Source organism: Trachinotus anak, unplaced genomic scaffold, assembly GCF_046630095.1.
Source record: "Trachinotus anak isolate AG129_WGS33_773 ecotype Australia unplaced genomic scaffold, CSIRO_AGI_Tana_v1 ptg000002l, whole genome shotgun sequence".
NCBI classification, from domain to species: Eukaryota; Metazoa; Chordata; class Actinopteri; order Carangiformes; family Carangidae; genus Trachinotus; species Trachinotus anak.
This window is the reverse complement of record NW_027273853.1, coordinates 1,952,468-1,964,556: the sequence shown is the minus strand read 5'-3', so window position 1 is coordinate 1,964,556 and position 12,089 is coordinate 1,952,468. Positions and strand designations below refer to the sequence as shown.

At 42.0% G+C, this 12,089-nt stretch overlaps 1 protein-coding gene across 4 annotated transcripts in view; it reads left to right on the top strand.

The window, feature by feature from the left end:
* LOC139627978 (NT-3 growth factor receptor-like) overlaps positions 1-12,089 on the top strand; it is a 130,578-nt gene that overhangs the window by 29,021 nt on the left and 89,468 nt on the right. For all 4 annotated transcript variants that reach the window (XM_071489219.1, XM_071489229.1, XM_071489239.1 and 1 more), the window contains one exon: positions 10,536-10,607. In XM_071489219.1, the coding sequence (XP_071345320.1) occupies positions 10,536-10,607 (72 nt within the window). The remainder of the gene's footprint in view (positions 1-10,535; positions 10,608-12,089) is intronic.

Below are 12,089 nucleotides of genomic sequence, written 5' to 3'. Positions count from 1 at the left end.
TTCACTCACTTTTAAAAAAACACTTATACCCACTAATTTTGGTGTAAAAAGGGAATCAGAAGGCTGAAAACTGTCACTGCTTTCAGCCGTGTTTAACTGACACTAAACAAACCCACACAATTTGTCACATGCGTCTGGGAGGCTGTTGCTGGTTGATGCTACAGAACCTAACATGAGTCAAATTAACCACAGTAATTAATTAAATGTTCAACAGTAATATTAACTGCCTGGCATTTGTACTGTGATTTATTGAGAAATAGGAAACTGTTTCATCTCTAATTATAACCTCTGGTGTTGCAAATGCAACAATGACTGAAGCTCCCAGTAAGTAAACCGCTGTTTACAGGTATGCTAATGCTAATGTTGGCTACGTAGCAGTAGCAAAACTTAAGGCAGCTCCTTCAAGAAAGTTTAGCTCAGCTCTATGTGAAGAAAAACTGCTGTGTGGTCGTTACAGGAAGTGATGATGTGTCATGTTTGATCAGTGGTGCTGTCATACATGCAGCCTGCAGACAAACACACACATTATTAATCATTAACACCCTGTAACATCAGATAACCACCACCACACTACATCTGATACATATGCATCACTCTGTGTCTCTAATAAACACATGACTAGAAATTATCTTTATACGAATGTGACCAGAACAGAATATTAATTCCTCTAGAATGAACCAACAGTTATTAAGTGTGTATGTGAGGTCACAACCAAACACAGGTGTTAGGTAAAAGATCTGGACCAAAATAAGAGATAAATGCACTTAGTGTCAGATTCTAATCATCATGAATGTGAAATACTACGGTCAGTGACACACAGCTGGTGAGAGGAAATCAACACCATCCAGGGCTTCAGCTCTGCACGTGGTGCTGTTGTCACTTCCTGAACAGCAGGAAGTGGGCAGCTGGTGTTTGTTTCTCTCTGTGTGTATGGGTATGTGGATTTGTGTGTGTGTGTGTGTGTGTGTGTGTGTGTGTGTTGTCCCTGCTGGTTGAATTTAATTGAAATGATGTCAATGAACCAAACTTTGAGTTGTGCACCGTCATCTCCATTCTCTGATTTAATAATGAAATCATCAGAAACAGATGAGGTTCATGCAGTTGTGGTTAACACTGAAGTTTTGTTATGAAGTCATGAACGCTACAGTAATGCTGCTGTTAGGACCTGATTCAAGAGGACACTGACTGGACCACTGAGACTGAATCAAATGAACAACTTTGTGTCAGAATTATCTTATCAGGCAATTATCTTGTTGCCTCTCATTGACTCAGGCTACGTCCACACTAACACACCTGAAGACATGTATCACATGACCATCTACATACACTGAGCATGTGCGAGCTGGTGTAAACAGGAAGCAGGTTGTCTCTTCTCAGTTGGTTAGTTGCAGTAAATCCTCTGAAGGAGGAACAGCAAAGACAGTTGTAGAGTTCAAATACAGAACTGAACTGAACAACAGCTGCTGCAAAGACAACAAGATCAGGAACACTTTAATTCATTCTCCATGTTGTTTCACCACTGGTAGTCCAGGCTGATAAGAGCCAATCAGGAGCCACTGTGGTGTCTACGTCATCGTTTCCAAAGGTCTCTGTTTGTGTCCGTCCAGACTACAACACAACCCTGGAGTTTTAGACTAAAACGGCTCCAGCAGCGTTTCTGAAGGTCTCTGTTTTAGGGGCTGAAGACTCTGGAGGAGAGTGGACGGAGGAGGAAACAGAGAAGAAGAGATGAATTTAAAACTAAAACGTAGAAGAAGAGATGAGTTAAAAACTAAAATGTAGAAGAGTGGGCAGGGCCTCAGACCTGCGACCTTTTTTAGTAGAAAAACATGTCTAAAACAAGAGGTGGTGCTGGTGTGACGTCATTACTGAGATACAAGTAACAAGACTGTTTGAACATAAAGTGCTGAGCAGACTCAGTCAGAGCTGAGAGCTGGTGGAGACCAAACATAGAGCTAAAAGAGCGGGAACACTGATCACCACAACACAAGAGTCATTATGCTGGATGTGGAGATAAACAGCTGTTTACTAACAGGGTCAGCATATCATCTTCAACAGTGATGATGTCACTGTGGTGGTCACAGCATGCTGCTGAAGCCCAGTCATGTGTTTGTTAGCTAATCACTCACTGGTTGTTCTGAACAGTAAAAACTTACCACTGCAGAGCAGAGTTGGTTTGGTATCAATATTAGCTTCACCAACGTTCATCAGACAATAACATGATGACTTCATGACTGTTGACTTATTGTGGGTCTGTTGGGGTAGATTGTGTTATTTCAGCAGTGTGTATACACACACCCAACATGTGTCCATGTCAAGTTCCTGTTTGCAGAGGACAAGCTCTGTTGACAAGTGTTCATTTGATGGACAAGTGAAACAAACACAGACAGCACTATCACACACACACACACATGCACGACAGAATGACTGACAGATTTAATTACTGTGACAACACCTGTCATTTCACACCCCACTCAGTTATTCTGATGTTAGCCCACGCTAATCAAGTGTGTGTGTGTGTGTGTGTGTGTGTGTGTGCGCGTGTGTGTGTGTCCTCACTGAAGAGCTTCATCTGTGACAGTCATTAAAGACAATAAGTACAGACTGTCCTGTAATGAAAGAGAGTGACTATTACGGAGATAGTGATGATGATGATGATGATGATGGTAGCGTTCATCCATCCATCCATATTTTTCTTTTTTTATTTAGATCTCGATTAGTTTCTGCTAATCTTCCACAAACAAACAAACAAAAAAAGCAAAGATGGTCTCTCACCCTGACAGTTTAAACAGAATCAGGTAATGAAAAATGAAAATACTCAGACAGTGTAGACAGTGACTCCAGAGGTGAACTGATTTGACTGTGAAGTAGAAACGTCTGATCCAGTCACAAGCTCAGGACGTTCTAAATTATTCAGTCAGGTCACAGACTGTAAATGAAGATGGACGTAGCCTCTGTGACGTCACCCTCAGTCATCTGAAGTGAGCTGCTCCACCGTCGCCATCTTGGTAATGTCTGACTCCGCCCCAAACTCCTAGCTATTTCAAATATGGGCGAAGAGGTGGGGCATGTGTGGAGCTGACACTTTGGTGCATGATGGTTTGTGGCAAGCATACATTCACCCACCTGAGAGGCCACACCCTCAACTCTCCCTAACTTATCACATGTACATCACCTGGTGTGTGTTTGACAGGAGTCTGTAGAGGATCTGACCTGGTGCTTCAGTGAGACACAAACATTTTCCTGTCCTCGGTTCTCCTCAGACATTGGTCCTGACAGAAACAGTGATGAAGGAAACGTGTCACTGATGAAGTCAAATGTTTTCAGTGACAGATAAATGAAGTGCTGTGCAGCTCAGTGTAAAATCGTAATTGTTGCTCTAAATGTTTTGAGTGCTTGACGAAATGTTCCTTCTGTAGGACCCTGAGAAAAACTGATGGAAATTAGTTTACGTATTCATGTTCCCCTCAGGATGAACTGTGGCAGCCCTGAGTCCTGGAGAACATGTGTGCTGTTGCAGGTCAAGCTGCCTCACACCAAACCACTCTACACCAGACTTCACTGTCACAGACTCATTTCCAATGTCGGGATCAAATCATGACAGTTTACCTGTATGTTCCCATCATCTCCATCGTTTGGTATGTAACCATGAGCACGATGGTTCTATAACTTTAACCTGAAGGTGGTTCAAGTTGGTTAAGGTTGGTTCAGATTGGCTCAGATTGGTTCAGGTTGGTTTAGATTGGCTCAGGTTGGTTCAGATTAGTTCACGTTGGTCCAAGTTGGTTTAGATTGGCTCAGGTTGGTTCAGATTCATTCAGGTTGGTTCAGGTTGGTACAGTTTGGTTCAGGTTGGTTCGGGTTGGTTGAGATTGGTTCAGGTTGCTTCAGGTTGGTGAATGTCAGGGAAATAATGGTGAATTACAGACATGGACCTCAAGCAACACATCTGAAACGTTTTGTAAGTATCATGGAGTTATCAGGAGCTTCATGTTGATTAACACACAATAAAAAATTACACATGACTTTCATAAAATAGGTTTTAGACAGAGCGTTCAGGTGAATTTAACACAGGTGGACGACAGTCAAGGTGTCAAAACATCGCAAAGATGATCAAGAAAAACGGAGGAACCTGAAGTAAACTTCAAGTATCAGAGCAGTGTCAACTGAATTTACTTCTTAAAGCTCCATCCAGTCTAGAGGTAGATGTGCATGTGTTTGTGATTATAAAGCAGGTCTAGGTTCTATATTAATACTGTAAAAGTATCAAAGCCTCAGTCCACAGAGAAATGCACACAGCCTGTATTCAGAAACTGAGCCTTAAAACCAGCCGTCAGGACTTCTGGAACTTTGTGATGTCATAACAAAGCAGACACCGCCCTCAGCCACACCTCAAGCCCCGCCCACCTGGACCCACCATCCAACCTTGTAGGATTTGGTTTCTCTGAGCATTTACCTGAAATCTGCTGTATTTTTGTTGGCTCACTCCACTTACTAGAGCTCCAGAGAGAAGTCTGAGAGAGGAGATGTAAAACTACACTGAGATGGTTTTTAGTTGTTAAAAACACAAATATATGTCGTCTGATGGAGATCAACATTTAAAATAAAACACAGGAGAAGTTAAAATATGGACCTTTAATACATTTACATAAATGTTATGTTTCCACTTTGTCATTATGACGAATTGAGAGTTAACTGTGAGTTAACTATATACTTTATACAAAAAATTCAGCTCAGTGTTTCATATGAAAACACATAAAATGAACATAAAAACATGTTAAAACATTCATGTAAAATGAAATAATAATAATAATATAAATAATAATATATAATTATAAAATAGAAATAAATAAATAAAATAAGTAAAAAGTGGAAAATACAGAATAAATAACTGATGGGTCTAAAGAGTGTGTGTGTCTGTGTGCATGTGAGAGAGATATTTTTGGTCCTGAATGTTCCCACACAGTGTCACATGTACACATTCACACACCTACGCATGTACAAACACACACCTCTGTAAACAAGATACACATGTACACACACAGAACACACACAGAATACACAGAGAACACACAGCCCCTGACCTTCTCATGGTCATGTCTCATTTCCCTCGTTGCTCGTTCTAAATTGTAATGAGACACACACACACACACACACACACATACTTGTACTTCTCTCTTTGTGAGGACACTCATTGACATAATGCATTCCCTAGCCCCTTACCCTAACCTTAACCATCACAACTGAGTGCCTAACCCTAACCCTGACCCTAACCTTAACCTAAACCTAATTCTAACCATAACTCTAAAACCAAGTCTTAACCCTCAACATATGATTTGAAGGTGTCTCAAAAAGTGAGGACCGGCCAAAATGTCCTCACTTTCCCAAAATGTCCCCACTCTGTTAGTAAAATACTTTTTTTGGTCCTTACTATGTAGCAAGTACAAGTGTACACACACACACACACACACACACACACACACACACACACACACACACACACACACACTCTCTCTCAGTGTTTCTGATATGAGACTGTTCTGTGTTAGGGTCTGCTGACCTTTCTAAAGGACACCTTCATCACACACAGGAGGAGTGTTGGGTGTTTAGCTCCTACACACGGTCCACAGTGTGTGTGTATGTGTATGTGTGTGTGTGTACATTAATTGCAGTGGCGTTATTTCAGCCTGGTGCAGTAAGATCTTCAGGAAAGAGAGCTGCAGCTCCAGGACCAGAACTGAGCTGGATCCCAGATCTGGGCACAGATAAGGTTCATACTGATCATCTTAATTCATTCAGGACTGTGTCCACTGAGAATCTGAAAGAGTCTTCTTAAAGAGAAAGTTGAGTCGATAACGAGGAACAACAGCCAGAGCTGCTGCTTTTCAGCTGGTTTAGGTGCTTACACAACCTGTTTCTATATGAAACAGCTGCAGCTCAGCTGAAGAGCCCGAGACAAATGAGCCACTCTGTGGGACAATAAAGTTCACCTTGAATCTCGTCATGTATGATTTGTGTGCGTGTGTGCGTGTGTGTGTGTGTCTGTGAGTGAGAGAGCGAGAGAGAGAGAGAGAGAGAAAGAGTGAGAGGCATTACTGTGTGCAGGTTTTCATTGTGACCTGCAGATGGTAATTAGCCTCAGGCTAACTCCGCTACAACACATCAAAATGCTAACATTTATGTGTAATATTCTACATGGTCCCTTACTAAGTAAAATTAATAATGATGATAATAATAATATTTCTAAAAAAACTCTTAATAATATGAGTATTCTCCTAATTCTACACTGATGTTAAATGTTTTTTCTCTGCAGCTTCTAGTTTCCATTTCACTCACAGTAAATTCACAGTGATGTGGTGCAGACGTCTCTGAGAGAGCTGATCTCATCACAGTGAACACAAACCTTAACCGAGAGCTGACCACATAAACACACAACCCTATCTCCCATAGGTGACCTTTATATACAACTCCAGTATTTCTCTACAGTCTAAATCTATTGAACTGAAAGTGTAATGACCATGTTTTCAACTGACGTGATGAGGAAATATATGTTGATACTGAACTGATCAGTAAAATGTTCAGATGTTTGTTTTCTGACAGAACATCTGATCTCACAGTTCAACCTCCACCTGTGCTGACACCACGTCATTAAACTGGTTCATGGTTCTGTTCAGACTTTCACATATCCTGGTTCAGGTCAGAGAAAGATCCTGGTCTGGTTTAATACAGAACCAGCTCACGACCTAACAAGGCTGTGATGTTAACCGTTCCACTCACTTAAAAAGCAGCTCTCCAGCAGCTGAGGATGTGCTGACGTTCAGTGGTTTCACCTCATTGTGCTGCAGTGATGTAGATGTGTACCTCCATAACAGACCAGAGACCAGACCACTGAAACAGCTGCTCGAACTGATGGTCAGCACCATGGACAGCAGCCCTGTAGCACCACCAGCAGCCACACACACCACAGACAGAGGGACTCACACACCCATCTATAGGATATAGGGGCCCTTTGATTGCTTGGTGGGCCCTTGGGCTCTCTGTAAGCCCAACTGTTGTTATACCACTGCACAGCACTTATTTTAGCTAGCAATGTTCTGAGACTCAGAATTTATTTGTATGCTTGAGCTTGAGCAACACACACGTGAAAAGGGGGGGGTGAGGGTGGAACATCTGCCCCTTTGCCCCATGATCTGTCCCTTTTATTAAGGCTTAGGCTACGTTTTTGTTTGTTTGTTTTTTTTTTTTTTTTTTGAAGGCGATCCTGTGGCCCTCATCAAGAAGAACTTTTTTTTAACAATTAATAATTAAGCTATTGATAAAATGACATCAGTCAGTTTATTACAGAGTCACAGCTGTGATGCAGGACTCTGCAGACAGATTCTCAGCAGGAGAAAATGTATGGATTTTATTTCACCCTCAAAACTTTTGATAGTTTTGGTGCATTTTATGAGATGAAGGGAGCACATTTGTGTGGATTTGCACTTTTCACAGTACAAGCAGCTGTTTATCACCAGCTAATAACACTGTTGTGCTGTCAGAGAAAGCGGACCATGTCAAAGCCACGTAACTGTCTGGACTTGTGATTGGTCAATGTGTGAAATTGATGGTGTAGTTTAAAACAAGTTTAAAAGCTGGTTTCAGTCCAGTGTCAGCTGGTTTCAGTCTAGACCAATGGTGTAGCTTGATCACTTGGCTCTATCAGTCAGTCAGTCATGCAGTTTGTTGTAAGAGTCCATGTAAAATCTGTTTGCAGGTGTAGATGATGTTGGTGAGTGTTGTTCAGGTTAGAGTTAGTGCTCATTTTAACTGTGAGCACCTGCTGAGATGAGTTCAGCACAGAGTTCACTTTATACAGTGGGAGAAACAGGATATGTAGAGTGAGTTACATCTGCGTGGTATGATGTAAATGTTGAGTTGTCAGCATACATATTCACAACAGGACTACACACAGAGAGAGAGAGAGAGAGAGAGAGAGAGAGAGAGAGAGAGAGAGAGAGAGAGAGAGAGAGAGAGAGAGAGAGAGAGAGAGAGAGAGAGAGAGAGTTTTCCCTGAGGGCTGAGAACAAGCATGTTTAGATATCAACTGTGAAGAATGAATGATCAGGGGTTTGGAGTCAGGCTCATGAATCAAGATCACATGCATGTTACTGAGGAAGCCTATGCATGAGAGGAAACGCACATTGTTACTCATACACACACACGCGCGCGCGCGCACACACACACACACACACACACACAGAGTTGTGTGATCTTGGAGTAGTTTCTGTCAAAAGTACATTATTGGAAACATCCACAGATAGAGAGTGTCCACTGACGTGGCAGCTGCTCTGTCTGACCGGCGGGGTGAGAGCACAGAGACTGAACCAAAAAAAAAAAGTGATAGTTTTGATATTAAAGTAAAAGTACCGTTATAACAATGTGAAAGTACTCTATTACAAATGGTGTACATGTAAAATGTAGCAAAGCTAACAGGCTAGGCTATGAAAATGTAGCTAAGCTAACAGGCTATGCTAAGCTAGCTCTGTCCCAGTGTAACAGTGTTACTCTGTCATGTTTGTGTGTGAATCAACACAGATACAGAAACATCACAAGAGTGAAGGATGAATGAAAGGACGTTTTCTGTCTTTTCGCCTTTACTAATGAACCATTTCATCACTGAGCAGCTCAGAGGCTACCACACACTGTTAAGGTGGAATGTTTTCTTGACTCAATGCATGACTGAAGTTTGGAAATCAATATCAATTTGACAACTTTGACCATTTCATAGTTTTGATCAGCTCTCTTCATGACAGACGCTTTAGTGATGATCGGATCTCCATGATCTTACAAATGTTCATAAATGTGAGTCTCTGACCTCCCTGCTCTGTTTCTTCTGTTGATACATTAATACAATAAAAACCAGTCTGATCACTGACCTGATCGTGTGAATGACTGATTGATTGATTAATGATATTTATGTACATGAACGGGGTGGCAAGGTGGTACAGTGGCCAGCATTGTTGCCTCACAGCAAGAAAGTTCTGAGTTCAAACCCCAGAAACCTTTCTGTGTGGAGCTGTGTGGAGTTTGCATGTTCTCCCCATGTCTGCGTGGGCTCCCCCCAGGTTCTCCGGTTTCCTCCCACAGTCAAAGACATGCGCTTTAGGTTCATTGGTGACTCTAAATTGTCCGTAGGTGTGAATGTGAGTATGTTGTGTCAGCACTGTGATAGACTGGCAACTTGTCCAGGGTGTACCCCGCCCTCAACCAATGTCAGCTTGGATTGGCTCCAGGCCCCCCCATGACCTTGTTCCGATAAGCGGTAAAGAAAATGCATGGATGGATGTACATGAACAGGAGAAGTTTCAGTATGATTTTGTCTGAATAACAAATGAAACAATTCCATTAACATTGTAAGTTTTTTTACATTGATGTAAAAAAATGAATTCTATAAAGTCTATAAAAATGATTTCTAAGAGACAATGTTGGTTGAGTCTCTGATGAGCTGATGTGGATTCCAGTATCTTGCCCCTCCACCTCAACAGCCTGCACACCTCTTCATGTTGCCATGGAGACAGACACCTGTGTTTGTGTTGTATGTTATTGCAACTCAGATGGGGTCATAACGGGAAATGAGTGTGAGTGTGTATGTGTGTGTGTGTGTGTGTGATAGTGGTAACTCCTTAATTTCCTGCCTGTATGAATCCTCCTGATGGTGACATTTAGAACAAACCTTTATACGTATTATTATTCATTTTTTTACTTTATTTATCCAAACCGTAGACGACAATAGAGTCCATAGGTTCCAGCTGTTCCAACAGCTGTAATTAGGCTTAACGAAGGTTAAATGGCTGCAAATGAGAAGTGCCACGCAGGTTAATGATGTCAGAGAGTGTGTGGTTGTTTCATGAAGCAGCAGGTTGAACTGGTGGAGCAGCCTGAATGTGTTTTATGGTTGTTTAGCTTTAAATGATCAACAGTTTACATGAGAAGAGTGAAAATAAAAAAACAACAGGTTAGACATGATTCAGGAGAGTCCTGAGGAGACTAACGTCTGTGTTCAGACTGAGAGGTGACGGTCAGAGTGGAACATATACTGATGTAAGTGGAGGTGTGGCGTTTGGTTGTGTCTGCACAGGAGCTTTAAACCCCATTTGCCTTCCTGTCTCTGTTCTATGTTCTTTGTTCAACATTAACAGACTGATTAAGTCCACTATGACCCATACAACATTTGTAATATGGATAATAACAATGTTTATTTTATTATTGCCATCAGTTTACTGTTCTGTACCACTGTTCTTCTGGAAAAAAAGATACTTGATAGAAATTTAAGGATAATAAAAAGTTTCACTAGAGTCATTTACCCTGGTATGTGGGTCATTAACATGTTTATTAGAGACTGATGAAAAAAAACCTGAGTCACAGAAGTTGTGGCTGTGGAGGAAAAGATCACTGACACAATAAACAGGAAGAGTGACAGCTCTGAGCTGCTGTCGTCATGGTGATGTTTCTGACACCTGTCTGTCTGTCTCTCTCTCTCTCTCTCTCTCTCTCAGAAACTTGTCCAGGAACCCGATGCTGACCACACTGTCCTGGCAGATCTTTGAACACCTGCAGCTCTTTGAACTGTGAGTTCTTTCCAGCCTGTTCGCACCAGAATCAGTGAGATCTGGATCTACACTGTCAGACGAGAGGACACAACAGACGCACAATCTCATCACATGCATGGGTTGTGTGTGTGTATTGTAGCAATAGTATCTTCATAATAATTACTGAGTAGTAATACAGCTGTAATAATAATCACGTATCAGTCAATGTGATGTCATATATTAGTCACTGCTGTCGGGGCAGACGGGGGCCACCAAAGAGGCAGGCGACAGGTTCCCCTATTCGACCCCGCAGCAATGTGTACAGAGGCCCCAGTGGGAGACAGTCAGGATAGGCCAGTGTAGGACTGCCCCTCCCCCAACCTTCTTTATCTTTGTTTTATATATATATATATATATATATATATATATATTGGGAGGTTTGGTTTTCAGTTTTTAGTTGAAGAGGTTCTTCTTTTGAGCCACACCCAGGTCCTGAGGAGGGCGCTAGCTCATTGCAGGTCTCATCCTGCCTTGGACCACTCCCAGACCCCGGGTCAGGGTTAGATGCTGAAGGTGTAGCTGCAGTGTTTGTGGTGTGACAGCATCATGCTGGACAGGTGACAGGTGTTGTGTTTACGTCACTGCTGATCGGAGCTGGAGCTGATAAATACCTGTGACTACTGCAGAGCCATGTGACCCGGGACTGAAAGCTGATTGGACCTTTCACATTTCAGAAAAAAAACAGATGTTAGCAGCTGTTGAACCAGTTCCATCACCAGACCCACTCTTGTCTCCCTGCCCCAGTATGATCACAGTAAAACATATAAAACCAGAAGAAGAAGGTTGTTTTGATCCTGCGTCAGGCCTGGTGTTGGTAAATGGTTCACTCTGCAGCACAAATTGGAATGAATCATTGTACAGCATCTGCTCTTTACAGGATGTGTTGACCTGTACCCCGGGCGGTTCGAGGAATACCTGGTTTTTGTTCTGTAGTTGTTGTGTTTGTTTTTCAGTGTATACGCATCGAGTGTAACGACATCAACAACTTACAAATTATTATGACTGTGACACTGTGAGTGAAGGTGATGCAAAACTGCAGCCTGAGACCAGGAGTCACTGATGATGATGATGATGACGTCAGCTTCATGTTAGAGTGAAAAGAGGATGAAAATAAAACTGAACTTTGTTTAAACTAATCCTAATCCTGTCAAAATAAAAGCAGCAGGAGAATGAAAAGATGTAAACAACATTAAATCTGCAGTAGAGCGAGGAAGCTGGTTCACGTACTGAAAGGCTGTTAAAGAGTTCACAGACATATACTATAAGTTACTAGACAGAAATGACTACAGCACACATCATGTTGTGAGCTGGCTGGTCTCCTCTCTGTGCTTTGTTTGTTAGCTAGACAGGCTTAGCAAGCTAGCTGCTGTACCACCGAAGCGACCAACCCGTGAATACCGATGTGATAATGTAGTAAGAACTTGTGTGGGGACGTCTGGTGAGATCATCTCTTCTTCACAA